This window comes from Tribolium madens, unplaced genomic scaffold (genome assembly GCF_015345945.1).
Source record: "Tribolium madens isolate multiple individuals breed KSU strain unplaced genomic scaffold, Tmad_KSU_1.1 Scaffold_96;HRSCAF=242;Tcas5.2_LG5, whole genome shotgun sequence".
NCBI classification, from domain to species: domain Eukaryota; kingdom Metazoa; phylum Arthropoda; class Insecta; order Coleoptera; family Tenebrionidae; genus Tribolium; species Tribolium madens.
The window spans coordinates 5,994,679-6,021,910 of record NW_025401068.1 but is presented as its reverse complement, the minus strand read 5'-3'; the positions used below and the strand labels follow the sequence as shown (position 1 = coordinate 6,021,910).

The 27,232-nt window shown below is 34.9% G+C and overlaps 3 protein-coding genes across 3 annotated transcripts in view; 1 reads left to right on the top strand and 2 right to left on the bottom strand.

Annotated features, from left to right (window-relative positions):
* LOC123013422 overlaps positions 1-27,232 on the bottom strand; it is a 66,209-nt gene that overhangs the window by 26,882 nt on the left and 12,095 nt on the right. The window lies entirely within an intron of this gene.
* LOC123013413 (tetraspanin-1-like) overlaps positions 1-27,232 on the top strand; it is a 36,858-nt gene that overhangs the window by 2,204 nt on the left and 7,422 nt on the right. Inside the window, exons 2-3 of the mRNA XM_044411908.1 lie at positions 17,771-17,818; positions 24,832-24,944. The gene's annotated coding sequence lies outside the window, so the exon portion shown is untranslated. The remainder of the gene's footprint in view (positions 1-17,770; positions 17,819-24,831; positions 24,945-27,232) is intronic.
* LOC123013418 (uncharacterized mitochondrial protein ORF4-like) lies at positions 15,053-18,866 on the bottom strand. The gene is made up of 2 exons (XM_044411915.1): positions 15,835-18,866; positions 15,053-15,373 (listed from the first exon to the last, which is right to left on the bottom strand). Exon 1 carries the CDS (start codon positions 16,923-16,925, stop codon positions 16,536-16,538), a length of 390 nt encoding a protein of 129 aa, XP_044267850.1. The 5' UTR covers positions 16,926-18,866; the 3' UTR covers positions 15,053-15,373; positions 15,835-16,535.

Below are 27,232 nucleotides of genomic sequence, written 5' to 3'. Positions count from 1 at the left end.
TTGTTTGTTTGTGCTCCAAATCCGATCGGGTAAACAACAATCAGCCGATTTTTCGAACCTCGTTTCAGCTCTTTCCCTTGTCTTAGATTAGTGCGACGTTTAAATGTTTGATTTGATTAATGAGAAATTCGAAGAATAGAGGCATTGTGTGGGTTCGCAATTCGCGAAATTACGTCTTGTTTACAAGAACACGGAAAATCAACAGATTTAAGTTAGAACGTTTGACCAAGAAATGGAAACTTACGTTAACTCGACGAAATTCGAACGCAACGTTACTCACATTTAGGCCGTTTCAAATCAGATTTTCAACTTACATTCGACTGAGATGTAAATACCGCTTCTTGAAAACGATATTCAAATAACGGGTGCGAAAGTCGCTACGAATCGAAAGCAAATATTTCTAAGGTTTTCTTAGCAAGTTCTAAAAATGCAGACATGTTTTTTCACTATTTTCATTAAACATTTTTATCTTACTTTATAAAAAGCCCGTAACTAACTACAGGTGGGCCTAAGTCGGCCCTGGCACCAAAAATTGTTCTGGCCCATWACCCTTTGGCCCACCTGCTTCAAAACTAAAAAACATCAGATTTACTAGAAAAATAAAAACTGTTTATATTATTGTTATTTCCTGAGCAATTCTTAATATCATTAATAAGTTTTTTAATTAGACATATTTGTTAGTTTTTAAAACATTGACTATTGTCAATATTGTCATTCGCTTTTATCATAACATAACATATGGGTTTTACGTAACTCATATTAAAAAACTTTGGACTTACTGTAGTCCAACCAAATACGGGGTCTCAGTTCGGTGCCTGATAAACGGTCAATGAAAAATTCTATAATTTTACCAATTTTGAGCCATTTTACACACTCCTGTATTTTGTCAAATTACTCCGTTTTCTCGACGTGCCACATAAACTTGTCGCTCATAAAAATTAGCATAAAAAGTGTTATAAAACGCGAAGATTATTAGCAGTATGCGAAATAAACTCTTGGAGATTATAAATCGTCTCTAATCTCCTACAAAAAAGCTAATACATGTAAGGATGACTCCTTATCTACTTTCCTTCGCTCGTAATAAAAAAAACGATATTTTATATCAACAAACCGACACGAAACGCACCTAACAATTTACAATTATTAAAATAAATAAATAAAACAATAAACTGTGTATATTTTAAGTGTATTGTGGAAATTTATGATGACGTTTACAACCAGGAGAACACGCGAGCTGATTGTTTTGACAGCTCATACGCGAGATTAGAGTCTATTATTATTGCCGAGGAGAAATTTTTCTCGAGTTAATTAATTTTTCATAAGTCCTTCCATTTATCATTCGCAATTTACAAGTGTGTAATTAGGTTGTTGTACTAAAGAAGTGAATTATTCATGAGATTAGACATAGGCGTGGTGTGTTTAACGCCGTTTTTTATACGCCGATTTATTGCCGTTTTCAATCCGTGCGGAAAAATTCCACCATTTTCGTTCGATGCCAAGTTTTAATACAGACATGCAGACGTCTGCCGACATTGTCATAATTTCCGCGACATTGGCGCAATTACACGCAACTCCTAGAGTTTTCTACTTATATTGACGAAGGTGAATGTCAAGAACCTGATTACTGCGACATTTTCCGCACGACAACTTGTTTATCGAACATAAAAATAATTTTCGCCATTTGAATTGAATCGTAATCACTAGTCATAGCTAAACGGAAGTGAATGTTTGTTTATTTACAAATGAAAAACTCCTAATGAACTTTAATCAATCCCGGTTGACACGATTAAAGGTTACCTGCCCCAAGGGCAACTTGGCAAATAAGTCGTTATCCTGGTCCAAGGAAAAAAGGGACCAATAAAGAAGTTTCGACGTAGGGTTGAACCCTAAGTTCTATCGGCTTAGAAATTGACGCCACTGTCTTTAAATCGGTTTATTATGTTCGGGGCTGAGTTGTTTTTCAGGTTGAATGAACTTCGGAAGTTCTGCTAGTTAAGATCATAATACGAGCAATTAATCCCCTTCTGATGCGAAAACTCGGCAATAAAGAGTGAAAAAAATTAAAATTACAGCATTTGACATGGGATTTCGAAGACTTGAGATAAATCGAGTTCATAAAAAGTCCAAGTTGTGTCATCAAAAGAACTCTATAAAATGCGAATTTGATGTTGTGATGCTGTTTTATGACCCGATGATAACAATACATTGTCAGCGGTACTTGTACATGTTCATAAGGGAATAATAGAGACAAACAGTGCCTTCATAATCGATCAAAAGCCACCTAGCACCAAACTTTGAGAGATTACCTGTTTTACATGAACATTTACTATTTGCTAGGTACCATTACTATTATTCTTTTGTTACTAGCTATTATAATTACTCCATTCACGTGGCTCTCTATCATCTATTATTTTATTAGACATTTAAGTAAACAGCTAAAAATGTCTTACTTTTTATCGTAGTAAAACCTACTGTTAGACAGGATACATTTTACCGCCAAAATGCATTAGAGAAATAAGAAAGAAAAAATGTTTATTTTATTCCTTTTCCTCTTTAGAACAATAACACAAAGTGTGTGTGATTTAACTTTTACAGATTTTCAAAAATCGTAAAAGGTGATGTTCTGAAATGCAACAGAAAAGGTCACGATTTTCTTTCTATAGCTTTTACTACTTGAAATAACGCCCCCTTTTAACAACAAAAGAATCCTTCAATAAACTTGTCATGCCCCACCCTATAATTACCTCCTTTCTTCTCGCTCAATCATTGTTAAAAACCATTAAAATTTATGATATTCCTTTAAAAATAGAAAAACCAAAGAACGCTTTTTGCGGACATTAAATACGCATCTCCTTTTGTTCAAGTTTTATCAATGTAGGTATTTTAAATGGTCTCAAGTCAGCAATTTCTAGATGTTTAGAAAAAAAGCAATACCAAAATTAGATCCCCCTTTTGGACTTCTCAAGAAGTTTGACAACGAACTTGTCACACTCCGCCCCGAACATTGTCGATAAAACTGCTTTTATGTTTTCCAGGGTCGCCAAATTAATTATAGCTTTTGATTTTCATTTACAGTAGTCATTTCTCTAAACAAAATATTTTTTAAACTTTCGCGTTTATTCATTGGTTTGTTAATAACAAAGTTATCGTCGGCCTGTTTACTTTTAAGAAAAAACAGAACACGTGCTTGCATTCCGGGAATTTATTGCAAATGGTATTGTACTTACTTAACTGTTTAATATGAATTTTAATGTTCGTTCATAAACAGATTTATTTTTAATAATTGTCATCGCCGGTAATCCATTGCGGAGCTTCTAGTTTTAATCTCGTCGAACTCCATTTCGTTTCCTCCGTTGATTAATGTAATCGTCCAATAAAAATCTTTCGTTATTTTCATACACAGCACGTTATTCACAACGCTGGACTAAAACCGGAAATGAGAAATGTGTTTCATCCCTCAAATGACAAATTTGTAAAAACCGAGGCGATAAAAAATGTTCCACGCACTGATATTTAGACTTTTCATTTCCTGCCTCGGAACGGTTCGTTTTAGTGTTTTTCCAGTTTTGCAGTGTTGAATGAATGCTGACAACTTCGATTTAATTTGATGGATACGTCGGCTCAGAGAAAAATCTTTATCGGTACATTCTTTCGCACAGAGGCGCAGTCGTATCTTCTAGACTCCGGGAGAGACCAATCAAAATAGTCCGGGCGACTAATTGGGAAATCTTACCCGACGCTAACAAGGTCAACAAACGATCGATACCATACCTTTGAAAAACCATAACCGATCCATGAATTATTGTACCGGAAAATGACATAACTTCCGGTCTTTGATGAATTAATCCCAGCAACAAGTCGAGGATTAACCTCGAAAAAAGATCGACGATAACCCTTCGAAAGCCCAACAATTAACTACGTTTCGGACCAACAAATCTCGTTTGATGGAAATGCGCCATCAAAAACGATCAATCAATCAAATCTCGAACAAATTTCCATCCAGGTGTTTCTGACTTATCCGGAACTTCCAGAACCCTACGGACAATCATGTGTTGCATTCAAAAAAATATTTAAAAACCATACATTTTCATTTTTTTGATTCTATTGGGAAAGACTGATAAAAAACACAGTCCAATTTTCAAGACACGAACCGTGTTTCCGGTGTCGCAGTTGCGGCCATTACCTTATTAACTGGCTCGAAATGCATGGAAATTCGAATCATTGCCCATCGTCGTAAAGGGGTTACACCGCATATAAATTACACTAAAAAACACCAAGACGTTCGAAAAACCGGTGCCTAATATAATCAGACAAATCCTACATACAAATTTATGCTTCTTTTCTTGAACTTTTTCCACTTTTATTCAAGAATTTATACTCTACAGAAGAATTTTTTGGAATTATAATTGTCTGGTCTAACATGTGACAATAAACTTGCAACGTGACTCTCACATTCTCGTCGTCGTAATGAAATCTGTATTTTCCACTTTACTCCTTGTCTTCTAATACAAATCTTGTTGGTTTATTGTGTGAGTGCGGAGCGCAATGCCTTCCTTATACACCAGAGAAATGAAGGAAAAACTCGCACCGGTATAAATCAGCGATCTCGGAGGAACGTTAGTGCCCTCGCGGCGACACAAATAAGGTTATCTCGGCCGTCAAACCCTTCGTGCATTATTGACGTCTATGTATCGAGCCTCATTTGCAACGAGAAAAGCTCTGAAAAGACGTTTCGCTCATAAAAGCTTCAGTTTTCGATAAAGCTCGAATCGAGTCGATAAAAAGGTTTGATCTACTGAGAAAAAATTATTTTGTTGTGAAAAAAGGACATTTTTAAGGTCCCCGAATGACGATGCTTTTCACTGAAATGGGTAAATACGGCGTGTTTACATTTCGGTTTCGGACGTCGAAATAAACATTAATATTTAACGTTATTTCAACGTCACATTTATACCGTTTTGTAAAGTCGTTATTTATAATCTTGTTCGCGGAATCTCGTGAGCAAACTTCGCTCCGAATTATAGAAATTTAATATTCCGACAAGTCCCCTGTTCATTCAAATTGTAAAATAAGATGTTTATCGCAGTTCCTGGAATGGACGAATTGGATTATCATCTTGAAACGCACCACAGGAAAAATCTTGGTCGTTGAATCTATTGATCGTTCCGTAATTTCAGATTTTCTTTTTCTCGTATGGTTTTGCCACTGTTAAAATTCAAACGTTGTACAAGAAAATCGACTTCGGTTCAATTTGATCAACAAAAAAAATGTGAAAAATAAACCTGTTTTTCTCAAACAGTCGAACCTGAAACGGTCGCACCGAAAAATGTATAACGTGACGGAGACAGAAAGTGAAAAATGTCACTGCTAGTTTCGTGTCAAAAGTGCCTCCATCGAAATCGACGTCTTGTTCGTTTCTTTTCTCTCCCATTTATTTTGAATTATTATCTCACACACACACACGGTCCGAAAAGCATCGTTTCCAACAAAGAGCTTTTAGTAAATTAGAGCATCAATACAGCTGGCCATCGGTGCGATCCTAGCAAGCCATTAATCAAATCGAACAAAGATTGGAAATGTTCAAACCGACAAATCCGTTTCCGCAAAGAAACCCCCAATAAAACCTTTGTAACCAAAGGCCAGTTTGAGGCGGGCTTCGGACTCTTCTAATTATCCCGAAAAAAGCACAACGTATAACCAAACTCGTCCCAATTAATCATGTTAAGCACCCGAGGGACTTCTTTCGTCATCAGTGTTGTCATTTTGACGGAAAAAACATCTGTTTTTTGACTTACTCATTTTGAAAGAAAACAATCGCAATTTATTGCTACAATGAAGCAAATTGCACCGGTTCGAATAGCATGATTTGTACACTAAACCGTTTCGTTTATAGCATATTGCATAGTTTACTGCCCTAGCCATGCATCAGTTCATAACGGTCCATGATCGATAAAGAGATAATGAGGTTGTCGGTGTTACGTTGTCTAGCGAAATGACAGTACATCAACAAAGTTAATTTTACACCTATCTCCAAAAACCACGAGAGAAGACATGCATTTTTACCCCAACACTTCTTTCACTCGCTTCTAGGCCAGGAGGGGGAAAAGTGCCACATCTACTACCATCACCGAATGGTGATGCGTGGTGTTGCGTGAATCGCAACGCCAAAAATCAACCCATCTTTTATTCATCAGCTGTCCGACCGTTATCACTCTATACCTTCCAAATTATTTAAAAGAATCCAAGTAAATTTAAACATTTCTTATAATGGCATCAAAATTTTAATCGCTTGAACCGATAAGAGAGAACTTCGCACTGCATTTCGTTTTTTTTTCTCATTTCACGCTGCAGTGGACTATAACACTTCAGCGACGAAACCGCATGTAGATTCCCATTACTATCGATTCCGTCCAGCCGGAACTGATCCTTCCACCATTTTCCGAAAAAACAACCAAAACCAGAGAATAGTTTCCGATCACGTGACCCATTCTAAATGTCACATTATTTATTGTTGCTGGTATCGACGCGCAAAATCCCCTTCTAAAAATACACCACTTCTTAATTTATTCCGGGCACGTCGGCGAATTTTCACGAAAAGCGCGATTTCGCCAAGAGATTTATTCGTCGGTGTGTATGCATGTGGGACGGCGACGGCGACGCCTACAATTCGGACGACAGACGTATTTTTCGGTGCAAAAAAATTATGTAAATAGGGAAATTTTGTGGCTAGAATAGAGTACCGCCACCAAGAGCTGCAGTCAATGCACTCGGAGGCATCGATTCGACCCGACCGACATTTCGCCTGCATGATGCAAAATCTTGCAAGCACGCACCACCCGACGCCGGCTTCCGGCATCGGGATGCTAATTAAGCCGCCATCTGTCACGGTCTGATGGTTGGCTTGTCTTATCGGACACGAAATGATTCTATTCTGATTGACTACAGCACTATTAAAGGAGAGAAACAAGACCATTAGTACACAATGTCCAGTGGCGTAACTAGAAAATTTGAGCCCCCCCCCGCGAAAGACGTCTGTTGGGCCCCTTTCTTCTCCGGTTCGGGAGTTAAATAGAGTAAAAGAGACATTAGGAAAACTAGATGACAACTCATTCTCTAGTATTAAAAATTCTGCAAATATGAATACGAATATACCTACGAATTTTACACAAGTGATGCCAATCGACGAATTTCTTCTTCTCTTCTTTTCGTATTCTTTAAGGACTACCATTAAGTGCTTTTGCTTTTTTATATTTTTTTAGATTAATTTTGACGTCATAAAAATACATGTACCTACAGTTTAAAAATTAAAATTTCTGGAAGTATTATCATTTTGATAATGTAAACTCTAAAACAACCTTTACATTAATAACCTCATGTTTACTCTTGTCATGTTTATACAGGGTGTTCCGTTTTTATTGTTACAAATTTAAACAGGTGATAGGATGTTCAATTCTAAGACAAAAGTTTCCTATAAACATGTATCGAAAAATGCTTGGTATGGGAGCTACACCCTCTGAAAGGGGGCTAATAGGTTTTTGYTAATAAACCATTTAAGATAAAATTACAAAATTTGGTACAGATGATAATCTTTATACACCTAAACGAATGCAAACATCAAATGTCGAAATTTCTAATCAGGGCCGTCCAAAACTGATGGGGTAAAAAATACCCTATCTATTTTGGCTCTAGCTTTTTTAGTTATGCATGGTAGTCACTTTGAACAACTCCTTTAGATTTAGGCAAATTCATTTAATTAAGGTTATTATTGTTACTGTAATGTAATGTTAATTAGTTGAGGTTGATTAAAAAGTATGAATTTCTTGCTTTTATTATTCTGTAAATTCTGATTTATTTGAATGTTGTATTGGTGTGTAACATACATTTTAAATTAATTTTATTCAAAAACAATAAGTCGTATCGACACAAGAGAGACTTTTCTGTGATAAACTATCGAACTTAAGATTTTGTTGCTGAAAGTACCGAGAAACTAAAGCCAAAATATATAGGGTATTTTTTTACCTTAAACTCCCCCAGTTTCGTACGCCCCTGATTAAAAATTTCGAGATTTGATGTTTGAATCCGTTTAGGTGTATAAAGATTATCATCTGTACCAAATATTGTAATTTTATCTTAAATGGTTTCTGAAATATTATCAAAAACATATTAGCCCCCTTCGGGAGGGTGTAGTTCCCTTACCAAGCATTTTTCGATACATGTTTATAGGAAACTTTTGTCTTAGAATTGAATATACTATCACCTGTTTAAATTTGTAACAATAAAAACGCAACACCCTGTATAATTTTGACTAATTTTTAAAAATAGTGATTTGTGGCATAATAACGGGTAGGCAGCAGATCAAAATGATGATTCTTTTTTCGGCAATCTGTCTCTGTGACATTCCATTTTCAGTGAATGTTATCAGTTATCACCCTTACTTTATTGAAAAGAGTAACTCTTGGCATATTTTTGGCTTTGCGAAAAATTCAAACTGATTGCGTCACCGACAGAAAAGTTTATAATTGTCAAATGTCAGTCATGATGACAGTAAAGGGTACTTTACAATGAAGTGACAGAAAAATACTGCCCGAAATTTTAATTCCGTAACTGCACCTATTATTATCAAAATTCAAATTCATTATTTTTTATAAAAGATAAGACTTACTGACTTACTTAAAATCTTAAACAAGTACTTTTCACAGATTACATCACGATCAGAAGTGCTTGTTCGAACTTAAAATTGACGCGGGAAATTGCATTATTAGCAGCTGCGAACTGAAATAAATTATAACACAAAACAATTTTTTTCCAGGATTGTAGTTCCTCGAAATGTTTTGTCTTCCTCAGCGTTCGGCCTCGGCGTATAGCGCCTGGCTCGCTCGACACTGAATACGCTCGAAGAAGAGAAAATTCTGCAGTTTTTTGTTTTTTATTGCATTGGCCTATAATAATTTATGTACAGCTTTAAAATTTTTTAAACTATAACTGTTATTATTATTATTTTTAATTTGGAAAGAGCCTTTTACCCCAAAGACCCCCCCGCGGCCGCGGGCTTTGGCGGGTGGGTAGTTACGCCACTGACCATGTCTAATAAGCAAACTGTCAAACGCTGAAAGCATTTCTAACTGTCCGGCACCTCATCAATATGCAGAGCAAAGACGAAAAAAATTAAAACTATTGCTATTTTCTTTGGAATAAAATCTGGATCAAAACAGAGCATTGTAGAACACCCCTTTTCCATCAAAATGCGCTAGGCTTTCACCGAATTAATATTACGTATTCCTCGTTAAACCGAGTATTATTCTATTCCTGAAATTCCTATTACCTCGACTAATTTACAGAATCGTTTCCAATGATTTTATTATGTTTAAACAATGCACTCGTCCCACTCAAATTCAAACAATTCAAACAAACCCACCACAAAATTTCCAAATCGATTACCGAGCGATACAAAATAATAAAAAATACAAAATCTCTTTCATAGGTATTCTTTATTTCTTTTTTACGATCCTTTTTAAAAACGTAAAAATTAATAAAAACTTAGGGTGCAGATTGATGACTTATTCTTTTATAAAATTAACATATTTTTGTCTCACTACAAGTCATAAAACAGTTGACTTTATTATTAATAATATTATTTTTTGTTCTTGGTCTACTTTGTAAAAAAGCTCGAATTTTAAATCAGATTTTTCAAGTGGCGGAAATTATTAATTTTACTGCCCGAGAAATCACTTTAGCACCGTTTTCAAGTATTAATTTATTAGTAAAATCGATAACCGATGAATGATTTTACATAAAATATATTTAATAATTCCGAAGTTTCCGGGAAATTGCCAGTATTCTATTCTGTTGAAGCTGAAACGTTTCAATCTCCATCCAACAAATTTCCAAGAAATTTCAGCAATTTAATTATTATTTTAGTGTGTAGAAGTTTCTTAACTATTTTGCAAAATCTACGAGCTAATTAATTTAAGTTTCCCCACGCAACACTTAATAAAAAAATCTGTAACAATATACAGGCTGTTCCGTCTAAACCCCACATTAAAAGTATAGGGAGTTCGAATAATCATATTTGTTTGAAAATTGGTACATAGCCATAATCCATTAAGTCCTCCTAAACGAAAATATTTTTAAAATGGCTGCACTTCCGGTTATACCGGAAGTTGGTCTCAACTTTCTTATTTTAAATGAAAAGTTATATTTTTTACTGCGTTTTTGGATTAATCGGTTTATTTTAAGGCAGTTTTCATCAGCTTTTCCTATACTTAAATTTAGCCGTTTTTGAAATATTTGGAGTTTTTCAAAAATTTTTGGATCTTCACCTTCCAATTTAAAAATCGGTAACTCTGGTTTTTTTTTAATTTTATATTCGTTTTTTTGGAGTTTGAAAGAGAAAGTTTAAATCTTTCTTCCGGTGTTTTCAAATATTGAAAAAAAAATTAACAAACCCTAAAATTTTAATGTTACTTTTGTAATGATTCAAATACCCATAACTCAAATTTTCCAAATGAAATACCCCAATTTTTATTTTACTAAATGGAAGAGAATTTAATTCTGCATCGATCTGTATTAACATTCCCGATACCTAAATTTAATAATTTTTAAGTTATAGTGACTTTTTGTTAAGACTGCCGAAAATCTATTAAACTAGCCACATCCGTTTTCGTATGGTTTGCTATGGAAATCAAAAATGTCGAAATTGTTTTTCAATAAACGTCGACAGTGACTTATTATTTGACAAATAGTGCCAAAGTATGGAGAGTCAAAGCTACTCAAACTTAGATTTAATAAATTTATTTTGTATTTATGGAGAGTGTAACAAAATTATGATGTCGTTCATTAAACAAAAATAAATTTTTCTCACTTGTTAGCTTTAAATAATGATCGCATGGTAGAACCTATCAATAATAATTAAGTATGCATAACTTTGATTTTTCATATTTTGGCACTATTTATCAAGTAGTAATTTACTGTTAACGTTTGTTTAGAGAAAATTTTGACATTTTTGATTTCCATAGCAAACTATGTGAAAACGGGAGTGGCTAGTAACAAATTTTCTGAAGTTTAAAAAAAAGTCCATAACTTGAAAATTACTGAATTTAGGTATAGGGAATGTTAATACAGATCAATGCACAACTAAATTATCTTCTAGTTAGTAAAATAAAAATTGGGGTATTTCATTAAAAAAAAATGAGTTATGAGTATTTGAATTATTCCAAAAGTAACCTTAAAATTTTGGGATATGTTTTTTTTTCAAAATTTGAAAACACCAGAAAAAGGATCTAAGCTTTCTCTTTCAAACGCCAAAAAAACGAATTTAAAATCTTAAAAAATGACAGAGTTACCGATTTTTAAATTGGAAGGTGCAGATCCAAAAATTTTTGAAAAACTCCAAATATTTCAAAAACGGATAAATTTAGGTATAGGGAAAGCTGATGAAAACTTTCTTAAAATAACCCGATGAATCCAAAAACGCAGTAAAAAATATACCTTTCCATTTAAAACCGACTTCCCATATAACCGGAAGTGCCACCATCTGGAAAATATTTTCATTTAGGAGGACTTAATAGTCTATGGCTACGTACCAATTTTCAAATAAATACGATTATTTCAACTCCCATTACTTCTAATGTGGGGTTTATACGGAACACTCTGTATACTTACGCGTCAATAACACATTTTCATTTAATTTAAATTATTTTCTGTCGAGTTGCATTGATTTTTTTTAAGAGAGTATCTAAATAATTAACCGGATGCCCTTTTATTTTCGAGCATAATAACAAAAACAAAAGAACTTTGAAACTCCCAAAGTCAGTTTTGGACGAAAAAGAAAAACAAAGAATGATCTGATTTGATGATTAATCACTTTCCTGTTACACCGTCATTGGGTTTATGAAACAAAACTTCATTATTAACATGAGACTTGAATTTTGCATATTTATGAATAATCCTCTGTTGATTTTATGGAAGATCGGTGGCGGCTTTGCATCATCAAGATGCAAATTCGCATCCCTCATAAACAAAAATTCCTCTCGAAATTTTCTTGTTTGACAAATTACACACGATTCGCCTTCAAAACAATCCATTTTCTTTCCGTCACACACATCCCAGCAACATGAATGAATTTTTCCCGTCTGGCACCGTTTCAACCCCCTGCTCGCAAACGGAATCAGTGAACGCCTCTTTGGCCTCGATTTGCAGTTAAAAATTCATCGGTTTTTGCGCCAATGCGGTCGGTAATTATCGTTGTAGGATTTCGGTACCATCCTCCATCGTGTCACTCTCTGCTGGAATAGTACAAACACACGCGAACCTCTTGATTTATTCACGACGGCGACGAATACATTAGGAGGTGACTTGAAGGAGTGGCAGGATTTGAATTAAATAACGAAATCAAACGCGTGATGAGGAGAGGATCAGTATTTTTTTGGATAGCTGGTTGCATATTTCATGAGCGAGGGCCACGATCGAACGTCATACTCTACTTCATCCATCATGCCGATTTCTATTATTATTAATTTCGAGTAAGAAAGTTTTAATGTTGGTTTTTACGACCAAAGAAGTAGAAGAATGGTATAACAATTCACAAATAATGGAAAAATTAGATATCATTATTCGATAACAAAAGTCCCATTAACACTATTTCTATTCATTCTTAATAAAAATTTAAATATGTATATTCATTCTCGTATTTTCATTTGTAACATTCGTAAGTCCTGATAATAATACGTCCCAAACCAGACAGGAGTGTTCAGTAATGCCTGCATTTAAAATTAAAATAAGAATGGAAAATCGAAAAAATTGACTACACCAAAGAAGCTAATAAACATATGCAACTTTTGTGCAACGCCGGTTTTGGGCTATTAGGACGTATAAATTTCATTATTATTTTACAAAAATGTGTATCTAAGATAAAATAACTTTGCCACAATAAGTAGGGGAGCGATGGGTATTGGCGCTCACCTAAATTCAAATTGATATTTTGAGAGAAATAATAATATTCTATGGTTCTGTTTTCACTAATCGGTTGCCTGAAATGTAGAGAAACCAACACTATGTAAAAAATCGTCAAAATAAAAATTAAACATGTATTAAAAAAGATTTTACAATAAGGCGCAAAGAGCGTCATTGCCCAACTGAGTAGGGTAATACAAGTTAACTATTTCTTTAAAATGCACATCAAAAACGTAAAAAACTAAACTATGTTAATTAATAACTCAATAGAAATTTATATTTCGTTTTAAAAAATAATTTTATTTTGCGATAACAATTTAACATTTTAAACTTTATTTGCAATAATCACAAATATATCCATGTGGATCAGCCCCTGAACAGCTAGCGTGAATCCACTTTCCACAAGAACACCTATACCATAGCTCGTTTTTACCAAATTCGTTGCAAAAAAGGCACATTTCAGGCTGAGCTCAATTGCCCAGATTGTGTTGAACTTTTAAAAACACTGGCATAACATCAAAGACGGATATTTATTAAAAAATGGTTAATAACGTTGTAATTAACAAGTGTAGATGCAGTATTTGCATTTTTTTAATTAAGAAAAAAAGTAAAATGGCTTTACAAACCTATGTAGAAATATTAAATGAAGTAATAACAGCAGTACACAAAACACATCGAACAACACTACTCAATTATTTCTCTGCTGAAAAACATGGCTTATGCCCGAGATACTTCCCTTATTATAAAGTTAGATGGCGGTCCATGAACAAATTCGAATAATACTCAAATAAGTGAAAAATAACATGAGCGCCATTGAGTATTATTTGTCGCCTCCTATACAGGATGCGTCAAAACTCGCGCCCCAGAGAAAAATGCAATGTAAGGTAAGATACCAGGAAAATAGAAAAAATGTTAAAAAAATTCTACCTATAAAAATTTCGAAGTTATGAGAGTTTAAATTTTGCACTTTTATTTATTTATTGTACAAGCTATTAGAAGAGGAAACAAGGAAGCTGTAGCCTGAATTGTATCTCTGTTTAATGTTATTAGAGGCTTTTTTTGGCAAAATTTTTGTACCTTTACTAAATAATTATAAAAAAACATATACAACATTATCAGTATCATTAAATAAACATAATAAAATGTTAAATGTCAAAAAATAAATGTCATTTTTTGACAGAGATTTTTTTGAACATTTTTTCCTTGTTCCTGGTATCTTATCTTACTTGAAATTTTTCTGTGGGGTGCGAGTTCTGGCGCACCTGTATACAATAGAGAAAAAAAAGTTACATACAAAGTCACTTTTGTTGTTCCTGTTGGTTCAAAAAAGTCATTCCGGTGGAAAAAGTTATTACAGGATCGACATCCCCATCCTCTTCTGAGTTATCTCCCCATTCACAATAACAGGAAAAGACAACCGAAAAATAGCCAATTGGAGATTCATCATCTCCTTTGGTAGAAAATTCGTTTCAAGCCGCCAAAAACTGTCATTAAACCCATGATGAATGTCTATACCGATGTCGGATTGAATGCGTATCAGTGTAACGCATTTTGCGTTGAAAAAAAAACTTTGAAATATTGCATTCGGGATCAAGGATAGTCGTTTCACAATCAGATGATGCTGTATAAAAGGATATTGATTTCGAATTTAGCCGAGTGTATGACGATGATATCGCACATGAATTTGGGTTAAATGTCTTCTGTTCTTTTCCCTGAGCCAATCTGTGAAATTCTAAGTACCGACGAGTGTCTCATTAAACCGAATTCGAACAAACGGTAACGATTCCAGTATTATTACCGCCGTAAGACGGTGATGTTAACCAGATGGAATAACGCCCGGAAAAATAATTCCGGGCTTTGGAACAGGTTCAAATAATTCGATAATTTCTCGAATAGTCTCCGACATTTCTCCTGTTGATCCCAAAAAATTTATAGCTCGTGCAAGTGTGGGAGTAAATTAAATCCCTAAGAAAATGAAACGGGGGTGGCGACCCACAATTAACCCAACCACTTATCGCCCTCTCGACGAAGTAATTTTCATTAAAACTGTGGCTTAACAAAGGCTAGACTAGACACCCGGGTAAATAAACGACACAAAAAATGCATGCCTCAATGTCTATTAAGTGTACAAAAATCTACAGAAAATGATGGATGAACTTCACAAAGTGCAACTATTGTAATTTTTCAACCCCAGAGGGTTCCATGAGTTCCAATAAGCCCATGATGGCCAACACCAACAGCCACGGCGGGGGTAGCGATAACGGCAGCAGGGGCGGCGATGACTCCATGGCCGATAATGCCACTGGGATAAGCCGATGCTACGGCGAAGATGGCCAGGAAAGCGATAAGGAAGTACTTAAACATCTTGAACTGTTTATTTTTCTTTGAGTGTTGCTTGAGCAAGACGGCTTTTTATATGAATCTAGGTTGAAAAAATTAAAAATGTTATAATGATGCAATTGTATAGAAGAATTGCTGCAGTTCTATTATGCTATTGTTAAATAAAAACAGGAAAATGTGTGTAAGCGATTTTTTCTTTAAAGGGAAAACTGGTTAGCCTACAGCAGGAAATGGCAGCAAGGCTGGTTACCATTTTTTCAGTGTTAGAATTAAATTTATTGAGTGTTCTAATAAAATTTTTCAATAATTTCTGAAAAATTCCGTAAATGATTGTTATCTCCTTGTATGAATCAATCATTTAAAATTAAATTGGCCGCATTTCTGCTCATTAACATTGCAAGGCATTATGATTAATTAAAATAGCCTTGTATCATTTTTTAGGAAAAATTAATCTGAAAAAATTAAACCTAATTTTGTTTAATCTAGAAGCTCTTGATAGAAATTTTTATGTGGATGAATCAGCGAATAAACTGTGTATTTTACCAGTAGTAAAATCGTTCAGAAAAACTGAAATAGAGCTTAAAAGAACTCCCGGAATGCACACAACAAATTCGATGAAATACAAAACGTGTCTAGAAATATCATGACCGGTTCGTGATGCACCTTTTGCAACGTCCTCTTGACAGTTTCTATTAGCGTAGATATGAAGCCAAAATTCAGTTTTACAATTCCATTTGAAATTGCTTTTCCTGAAACCCGTCCAAAACGTAATAGTGTTGAAAATGACTTTCTAAATTTAGCTAATCCCAACTTTTGCATATCTACTTATAATCCTTACTTTTCCAACAATTAAACACTTACTTTAAACCTGAATTAAGTGTTAATCGTACCAATTTCCCCAACTTTCATTAAACAAGAATAACCAAAATCTGATATCTAGAGCACAACATGCTAATAAATACTTTACAATTAAATATGATCTTGTTCCAGATTTCTCAATTAATCAACCCTAAAATAAAAATCAAATCCGTAACCTTATGGTGATTGGTAAGACTGAAATCATTCCTTAATTAATCCGATTACCATAGACCCTTGACGAAATAATTTTTTTGCATAAACCCCCTTAATTAACGATATATAAATACCCTCCAGACACCCAGACTCGACATCAAAACGTTATTAACGTCTTGTAACAACAATACAAAATGAAATTCACTCTTTTCGCTCTTGTTGTTATCTTTGCCCTAGTGGCTGTCCAAGCAGGTCCTCATCACGAAGAACGTCGGCGTGAAGAACGGCGCCGAGAAGAAGAGAAACACCACTGGGGGGGCGGCGGCGAAGAAAGAGGTCGTGGAGGTGAAGAAGAAGAACGCCATCATCACCGAGGCCGGGAAGAAGAAGAACGCCATCATCACCGCGAAGAAGAAGAACGCCGTCATCACCGCGAAGAAGAAGAACGCCGTCACCACCGTGAAGAAGAAGAACGTCGCCATCACCGCGAAGAAGAAGAACGCCGTCACCACCACGAAGAAGAAGAACGCCGTCATCACCGCGAAGAAGAACAACGCCATCACCATGGTGGTGAAGAAGAAGGCCGTAGCGGCGAAGAAGAAGGACGCGGAGGTGAAGAACATTGGGGCCGCGGTGGTGAAGAAGAAGAAGGCAGAGGTCGTGAAGAAGAATGGGGGCACAAATGGGGACGCGGAGAGTAGTAAATCTCTACCAGAAGGATTTTTTAAGCACACTTTGTAAAGCACCCCTTGTTATTAATAAAAATTAATTTTGCAGTTAATCGTGTTTTTTTTTACACAGTGAGCCACAACGAATGCAAGCAATATCGTGACGTAACTCATATTTTTTAACTCAGGCTGCTGTCCAAATATTGTTATCAACATAACAATATATTGTATATACGCCTCGAGCAGCTGATGCACGTGTTTGTGATGTTGTCATTTATACAACGCCAACACAGTTTGGGGTTAATTATTAGGTTGGTAACGAGTTATGTTAATGGAGGAAACGAAATTTCGACAAGGTCTTGTCATGTCACGGTTTATTGAAAATCAATCATATTTAAGCGATAACTCTCCATTTTCGTGCAAGATAAATCCTTGATATTATCAGAATTGTTGTAGGTATTAAATTAATACGGAAAAACATAAATTTTGATTGAATTTTGTAAAATATTAATGCTTGAAATTTCATTGCTTCAATTACCGAAACTTCGATTATTAGAGATTTAAAAGCTTATTCCAAATCCGAGCTTATAATGATTTCCGCAGATACATCAACTGAATGGAAGATTTTTTCAATTCGCATTTTTCTCATTTTTTTAAATTTTACTTTTCTTTATTTATTGTTGTATATTTATGTTCTTGCACGTGACCTGGTTATCGAAAGAATCATGAATATGTATTTTCATTAATTTTAATTATTTCTTTTCTAAATGACCTCACTAATGATAAATTTATTGTTTCAGAAAATTAGTTCGTATTTTGGACCAAGATGTTTCAGCTTTAATCTAAAGGTGAGCATCATTTTTTCTACACACTGTGTTTTTGAATTTAATTTATTCCAACATGCACAATTCTAAAGGCGTGTATGCACTTGACACACCATACAAGTGCAACCTAAACAAAGTTACGCGCACCCATGATTGCATAATGCGAAAAAAACCCTATGAATGTCACCTGTCGGCTATCTAACACAAAGAAATATGCAAATTCTTCCGGTTAATGAAAGTAATCGCTGATTACTCCACTATAAATAAGAGCATTCATCTCTCCGTTATCAAACGTTGCCAACAGCGTCTTAAAACAGTTCAAGATGAAATACTTTATCTTCGCCTTCGTTCTTATCGTCGCCATGGCGGCTGTTCACGCTAGCGTGATCGCTGCTCCTGCTGTCGTCGGACACGCTGCCGTTGTCGCTCCTGCATGGGGCCATGGCGCTTGGGGAGGACATGGTGGATGGGGCCATGGCGGATGGGCCGGCGGATGGGGGCATAATGTTTGGTAGGCCCTACTGGAAAATAACCATCATCCATCGAATTCTTGAAGACCATCCAAAATTAAATATCATAACATGTTTTTACTGTGTATGTATTTATATTTTGCACTGTAATTTCAAGAAACAATATATAGTTAGTTTTGCAGCAGAATTTTGTCTTTTGATTTACTATACGTTTTATCTAAAATGGTAGATACCTAATAAACGAATTGAACCCATTGACAGTTTGCCGAATTTATTATTAAATTCCTGCAATCTCTTGAAATCAACTTTATTCAGAGTTCGGTTAAATGGAATCTCCACGTTCTACCAAATCGATTGCAATTTTTCAATTAAAATAACTCCGGATTTGTATAACTGTGCTTGTCATATTTCGATCTACGCAGAACAGATGTCATTTTCACTTCGAAATAAACCGAGACGGAAAAATAGGACTTTATCGAATTAGATACAAGGAAAGGAAAGAGACATTAAATTAAAGAGCGTGACAGTAACTAGTTTCTTAATCAAATAATAAACTCATGTATTGCTCTTGGAATTTAATTCAGGAGAGACAAAAATTTCGACTGACTGACACCCACGATTTTTTTCCTAAGAGTGAGTTTCTAGGGACAGATTCCGAGTCTCACTTAGGTACTTACCTCATGCATATTTATGTCAATGTTTACACCGGATTTATGTTTACGTTAATTTAGCAATGACCTGAAAGCAATATAGACAGAAAATAGAAAACTCTCAAAGACATAATTGTTGCAACTATAGGAAAATATGAACGACTTGGCTTGAAGTTCAAGAATTAGACTTCGTGTCGCCCCAAACATAAATTAATTTGAACTCGTAAAGAGAAAATAAATTCTGCGTCTCGCCTTATGTTGTAAAATATGTCTTACCTTTGGACTTTACGAGACGTAGTATCAATAAATTCAATTTTTTTTTGAGTTTCGTACTTTTCATTATCTTTGATATCTCGCCATAAATTCAAAATTTATCCAATTTAAAACTTTTCCACTTAACAATTTTTATTTTATGGGCATTTCGCGACCCTTCTACATTTATAACACTATCCTATCTCACGCCGCAAATTTCATTCGGAACATGTCCTGAAAACTCCCTGAAAAACCCTTTTTCTTCGCTCCGTATCCGCCATTGTCTCAACATTTTTAACATTATCGTCTCACAATGGACATACTTTATCTACGAACAAACAATAAAAACTTTTGTAAGTTAACTTTACGTCTTCACTCCTCGCTTAGTTTATTCAAAAGTTGTCGATTTTAATTCCACCGAGTGGATAATTTTCCACAACTGTCAAAGACAAAGTCTGTGACGGATCTCTCGCCCACGCCATACAAAAAAACGACGATAAAGCAGAAAATAACAAGTTTTTGTCGTTTAAAACAGGCTTTTAGCCTAGCTCTTAAGAAATTACGATAAAAAGCTTTTTGACAGATAAAAATGTTCATTGTCATATTTCGAAAAATAACACACATGCAAATTTTCACAGCCTGTTCTTATATTTTACTTTTAAGGCTTGAACGGACTATTTCCACTCAACAGTTTCACTCCGGTCATAAAACGCATCCCTCAAAATTAATTTCCTTCCTAATAGAACCGCTTACTTGTAAAAAAAAGTGACTCCGACTGTTTTCCTTCCAATTTAACAAACTCGCTCAAACAATCCCTAAGAAGCGCTCTTATTTGTTAACACCGACGAAAAAAACGACAATTAACCTTTTATTATTTATTCAATTATTATTTCGCTTCGGTGGCTTGAGAAATTTATTCAAAAGCCTAATTGAGCCGGAATCGTGTCGGCATATAAGCGGATTATTGTCTCCAGAAATTGTTTCATTAAAGTAGAAATTCGCACAGCAAGATAACTTATCGGAAATGTAGAGAAAAAAAAGACATTCTAGCGCAAGTCTTACAATTGTTACACCATTTCTTCGTTATAAATAAATACTCGGGATAACCGTGAAAAAGAAATCAAAACGTTCGAAACGTTCTGCAGACAAGTCCAAGATGATGAAATTCGTAGTCTTTGTCCTGGTGGTGGTTTTGGCCACCTGGGCTACGGTGGAAGCTGGTGTTATTGGTTGTTGTGGCACAGGAATTATCGCAGGACCTGCTTTGGTTAGTTCTCCTGCACTAGCCGTTGCTCCTGTGGGAAGTGTGGGAATTGCCGCACCAGGAAAAGTCCTTCTTGGTTGAACAATCCCAGAAATGAATGAGAGAGACTGTCCAACTCTATATGGTTGTAAATTTATGGATAATAAAATGTAGTTAGAGTAGCAAAAATAATGTGTTTTATTCTACAAAAAACAAGGACAAGTAGGAAAAAAAATAAAAAAAATTGTTACTGATCTTGTCTACTTTTTCCCCCCTTATTTATCCAATTAAAACTGATGTAGTGATGTACAAATATACCTATTTTTGTTCGTTACAAAATACGAACTATATGAAAGCTCTTCGCTTATAAAAAAAAAAAAACAGTAAGAATAAAGCATAATAATAACAATGCAGACAAGAATTGTAATGTAGAAAGCATAAATACGAGTATACTGCAATAATCGTGTATGTGTATAATAGAAGAAAAAAAATATTAGTAAAAAATAAAATAAATCGTAGTAGAGAATAAGATGTAAACCTTCGCTTTTACCACTGTTTGAGAAAAGTTCGTCCTACTTCCTCGATAAACGCCATAAATCTCTATTATTTGTATCGAAAATAACCAATAACCATTATTCAACTACCTCATTATATAAAAACCACTCTAAAGCAAGTAATCGCGACCTGCACGCATCTCAAATTTCAATCAGTTTATTTAAACTGTAAATCGATAAAAAATCAAAAACTTTGTTTTATTTAAATCAATTCATTCTAAGCAATGTCAACTTAAAAACATTTTATTTCAATTGGAACCTGATTGTTTCATTTAAATCAAAAACAAAATAAGCAATGGCACTTAAAAACAATCAATTTTCCAACAGGAAACAACAGTCCCAGTTGTTGGACAATTGTGTATCGATTCGGCAAAATGGGTTAAATATCGAATCATTTTGATTACCGGAACAAGTAGGCGTTCTGAATTATAATCGATTTGGTAATTATAGTAGTCAGCTGTAAATAAAACAATAAGTCGTGAGAATTATTTGAATTTATATTAAATTAAATAAATACACAATTTGATTTGAAATCGTTGATGCCGCAATCACTACTCGAATTGATTCATTCTTTTAGATATCATTCAAGATTCACAAGTCTTCAAGATATCTTTCTACAATCGGTAAAGCTTCAAAGTTTCTGATGCAACCATTACAACAAATTGCAAGCTCTTTCTCCCGATTGAAACTCTTTGAGAAAATAAACATAATGTGCAAGGACAGTGACACACATAAAAAAATTATTTATTAACTTAGCACGATAAAATTCCTCTTGTATCAAAGCTAAAAGCGGTTATAGGAAAATTTTAATTAAATTGTTACGTGCAATCAGATTATAAACACAGAAATGTGTCCTTGAGGCTGTTTATAGAAATATTCTCCAGGCAAAAATAGAAACAACAGTTATCATGAGTTTTTAAAATTATCAGAGGTAAAATAATTGTCATGTAAATTCTCGGTCGTCTCACAAAAGACCATTATAAAACCTTCTCTCATAATGCGAAATAATTAATGCATAACGTGTGCCCGAAAATAGACACAGGGGCATATTTGGACCGCACAATATATTATGATTTCAAGCTTAATTACAAATATTAATAATCAATAATTAATAATAACACAAATCTGTATTGTCGATAATATATCAAATTAAATCAGTTAATTGGACGTCTGCCTTTATGCTACATATCACTAGTGAAGGCCATCCTTCAAAGCTTCTTGAGAAAAATTAGATTTCTTAACTATGTATAAACAGCMCCTGCATTACAAAAATATTATTATGGCAATAAGCCACTTCGTATATAAGCCCTCTGGCAAACTTTCTGCCGTTTGTGCTCCCACACAGAACCCATCACTCGAATCGTTATCATCGAAAAACAACCCCACCTCAAGTCTTAAAACGCCAATGCAAATCTCGTCATCAGAAACTCATAAATCCCTCTCACCAATAAACAATATGCCCAGACACCGTTTTTTCTTTCCTCATACATCACGTATTATGGCCGAGTTAGCTCTTTAATGCCAACTTTTCGAGTGCTTATCCAGTATTTTATAGGTTACCTGTGTGCTCACCGACAGACTCTTAATTAAAAAACTTTCCTCGTCGTTCCTAGACGAGAAGAAGCAACTCTTCGGCAATTGTCTCAAGAGAAAAGCCAAAATTTATAGACTTCGATATTTCCAAGAACCCAATTAAAAACCTTCAAACGCCCGACTGTGTCATACAGAGAAAAAGTACATCGATAGTCCCAAAATGAGTTTTATCGTTGCTTTAAACTATGCAAGCTCCGACCTTATCGATTCGTGAACTCTTACAACTGAGAGATAAGCCTTCCGTTCGACTCAAAAATCAAACAAATTTCCTTGTAATAGAGTCGAATTTGTGCGGTTCGTGACTTTTGGCATCTATTCTGGGCAGATAATAATAATAATTTTCAGTATTCACATCGCAGTATAAATTCGTTTAATTTATAATAATTTTGATCGAGTGGGAAGTTGTTCGTATCTCTCGAGTTTCGTTTCTTATTTCTTGGACATCAACAAGCCACACCCTGAACCGTGTTTCGGTCGAAATAAATTGGATTCGCACCCATTTCGTGGCTATACGAAAAATCCCTTTTGGCTCGTTAGAACGGAATTTTATAGATCGGCAAACAAATGTTCAGATAATCTCTCTTTTAACATAACTTTCTCGACCAATTCGTCGATTCTTTTCCTTTTAAGAGCCGATCAAATTATCAAATCTCATATCGTCCCCGAGAATTAAATTAGACCCTTCAATTATTATTACGGCCCATGTGGTCCCAAAACCCGCGCCACTGAGACGCGTAAACGAAACCGCCACAACATCTGGTCCAGAATTCACGGAGATTGTTGAAAGCTCCTTAMACGCGAACGTCTMTTTTAAGGTCACACTGAATTACCCAAACCGTATGAATTTTTCCTTTTTACTCTGGTTACAGCTTATGCAAATATCTAGATGATTTCCTTACCGACTGTGAAAGATGTAAATGGACTGTCCTCGCAACGAATTAGCCTCAAATCGAGAGATCTTCGCTTTTAAAAGTAGAAAAATGTAAATGTTGTGCCGTTTGCTACCGACACTGCATTACGTAGAATTAGTAGATTAATTAAGGGCGTCAAAGGTTACAAAGGATCTCTCACTATTAATGTGTAATGGTGCGAAAATGAGACCCGATAAAAGCTCCAGTCTTGTTAATTGGATGCTAAGCTCGAAGCGCGGCGGAAATTCAATTCCGACATTGTGACAAAAAGTATGCAACTAACAATACGAGTGGTAGTCCCAGAAAGTTAAATATTAACAACTCAAGTAATACCAGCAAAGTCAACGACACAACGGCTTAGAAAACCCCAAACCTATAAATAATAAAAGCGGTAATGAACCGACAAAATTGCACCGCGTGCCAAATTCCACAAGACGCCTCTTGGAATACATTTACGCCCAGTATTTCCCTCAAAAAACTATAAATTAACAACTTGGCCATTTCTTAAATTCATAATACCCAATCCTATTATGTAAATAGTCGAGGCCTTTTAAGAAACGGAAATTAGCCGTTATTATCCCGTATTTCACACACTCGGAATGTGGAAAAAAAGGAACGAAACCCTTAAATTAAAAATTCCTCCGACTGTAAACGTGACGTCGCAAGAGCACTTCTATTTTTTTCCTTCCTTAAATCTCTCCTCTTAAACATCCGTCGAAAATACTCGACACACGTAAACATGACGCTTGCTTAGTTAATGAGAGACGCCTTCACATCGCGTTTTTAGCTCCTCGATGTGGAGGAATTTCAACCACCACACAATATCGTTTTGTCCCGTCTTTCATGGACAATATTTGTCGTAATTAGTGAGATGAGGGTGCGCTGGTCATCCCCAGACTTGTTGAATGCTGACCGAGGATCGGTCGTTTCAAATTYCTCCTTTTCTTTGTTTCATCATATTCGAGTATAGTCGAATTGTTCGACTCATCGCTGCTMCAACAACACAACCCGCAYCCAACTGGTTAATTTTTCCAGTTTCTATCAGTTGCCAATTCCAAGTTGTAATTGAACTAAGAACCTTCGAGACATATTTTAGAATCGATTGATCAAAGTTGAAATTTACTTGAATTAAATTCAAGCGATTCGTGTTCTGATTACGAACGCCGACATATTTCATTCAAATAATATAAGCTAATTGAACCGAGAAAATTAGGAAACTGTGAGGTTCGCAGACTTTAAATATTAATACAAATCTTAATTACATCATGAAGGGAAACGTTGTGAGAATAATCTTTATAAAATTTTGGCACTCTGTTTAATTAAGTTTTTAACGATGCTTGATTTGAATTTTATCGTTTTTGCAGAGACAGACCCAAAATAAGAGACGCTACATCTCGAGAACTGTCCACCCAAAGGAGAAGAACGAACTGCAATCCCGGATATGAAACAAAGGCAATTTAACCATTAGAAAAAGAAGGTAATTACACACAAGGATATACAGTAGATTAACAACAATTGATGGTAATTGAATTGCGCGTCGCGACGCCACCATCGATATTAGAATAAACGTAAAATTAATTAAAGCACTAACTGTAATGGGGTATATAAGAACCTATTTACAGCCACAATCACGGTTCAGATTGAATGAGTAAGGCGTGACTGTCAACACCCTGCAATTACACGTCCTCTCTAATTAATGCATATTATCCGAGAATTACTCGACAAGTGACAACTTACCGATACAATCACCCACACGAAAAAACAATTCGAAATTCCAGATTTACCGTCTAGATCGTCCGTCCTCTTCCAACACTAACATCCTTTCATCAATCATCCCTCTCCAACCCTTAATCATGTCGATGATCCGTCGAAAAACCGAAATGTAATTATTTGTTAAAGGATGATAGATCTGAATGGTTTCATTATTAAATTATCGATCGGGATCACGTCCGTACTCTCTCTTACTCGACATTAATTTGCAATTTGACCCGTCTCGAGTTAATAACGGAAGACGGCTCACAGACTCATTTTTTATTCGCACAAGGAATGAAGTTGCAAAATACAATTTTCCGGACGGAAAAACACATGCACTGAGCAATTTCACTCCAATTTTATCGCAGAATCCTAAAATTTAATAATGGATTTTATTACGAAGACGCGTATAGGGTTTGACTTGATCACTACCTACAAAATAATCCAGGGTCAAATTAAATACTCATTCAAACAAAAAACTAAAAGAAAAATACAGAAAAACGCCTTGCAATGAACAGATATATTGTCTCCCGTAAACCAATATTAAAAATTCCAAGCCAATTTCAATCGGACGATGTAAACAACTACCCGAAATCCACATAATAGACCCGAATTTCAATAATCTACGGATTTAGAGACTTCCTTAAAATGACAAAGCAGAGGATAACAAATGACTGGTTCGCGTCGAGTGAGATGCTCTTGTCCTTCGGAGGCGAGATGTAATGTGATATCAGTTCTGAAAATTAAATAACGCTGCAACTGAATGGATTGTAAGCAGATTTTGTACTAAAATTTACTTTTAATGACGTGAAATCACGGTATACACACGTCAAAACTGGTGTCAGCGTCTATAACGCCAACTTCCGTGCTTTTGACCGTAGGTACCGTTAAAAAAACTAATCAAATTTATTGTCTTGGAAAAATAGTATCTAAATAAAGAAAATGCGTAATAGATTTTTAAACTTCAACGATAAGTGTGGAAAATAGAATCATAAAAAGGAACCAAATCACGTAATTTTTTGTCGAGATGACGCATTCATATATTCTTTTTCATATTAATGTGAATCAAGTAGGTTGTAGAAGTTTAAATGTATCTTTAATTTAAAGGCCGATTCACACAAAAAGTGTGAAAAAATTAAATCACATCAATAATGACAAAAATGTTTATGTTTACTATCCTATGTTGATTACGTTGTTAATTTTAACAATTTTTTGCTACATGGGGTACATATTTATTTGAAAAAATAATTTTTAGGGAAGATTGAGGTTGGGATTGTTTGAATTTTTGCATGGTTGCCACCTTAAAATGACTACTTCGATGCACATTAATATGAAAACGAGTATACGCCATACGTCACACTAAAGAACACAAGTAATAGAGCGTTTTGGATCACGTCCAAGACGTTTCCTTAAAGGTGACTTTTCCTTTATGTATTGACCCTCACAACTTATAAAAATATTTTTAAATTTTCATCGAGTACTTTACAATAAATATTAATACTGTCCAGAGTAGTCCAGAAGTGCGAAACGAATCGATAAATCCGTAATTGTCTCGTCTTGGCTGGAAAAAACTTCCCTCCTCTAAAACTCCCTTTTTTCTCCTTTTCAAAGCGTCAAAAAATGATTCGACTTTTCAACAATGTAATATCGTCTTCATATATCTAAAAGTACAAACAATGTTGTATTAAAACTGACATAATATATTCACTAAAACGGCAAGTCACGCGAAATAGAACCAGACCGGAAGAACATGCTCGGAATTTTAAAAGTTTTGCGTCACGTGACCGAACAAAAGGCACACATGTGAGTGTACACAAAATTGAAACACTTCCTTCAGTTAATTACTCAGCCGGTTATTATCGATTACTCTACTGTCAGTATTGTTAGTCAGTCCTCACATAGATAATATCGTGTCTTTCACAAACGTCAATTCCATTAAACACAAAAAGTTTTCACGCTTTGTGTAACTTGATAAGCCGCCATTTACGATAAAAGTTACATCTCATAACTACA

Coding starts and splice junctions, on each gene's coding strand:
- LOC123013418 (XM_044411915.1), bottom strand. CDS start 16,925: ATGTTCTTCACCTCCGCGTCCTTCTTCTTCGCCGCTACGGCCTTCTTC.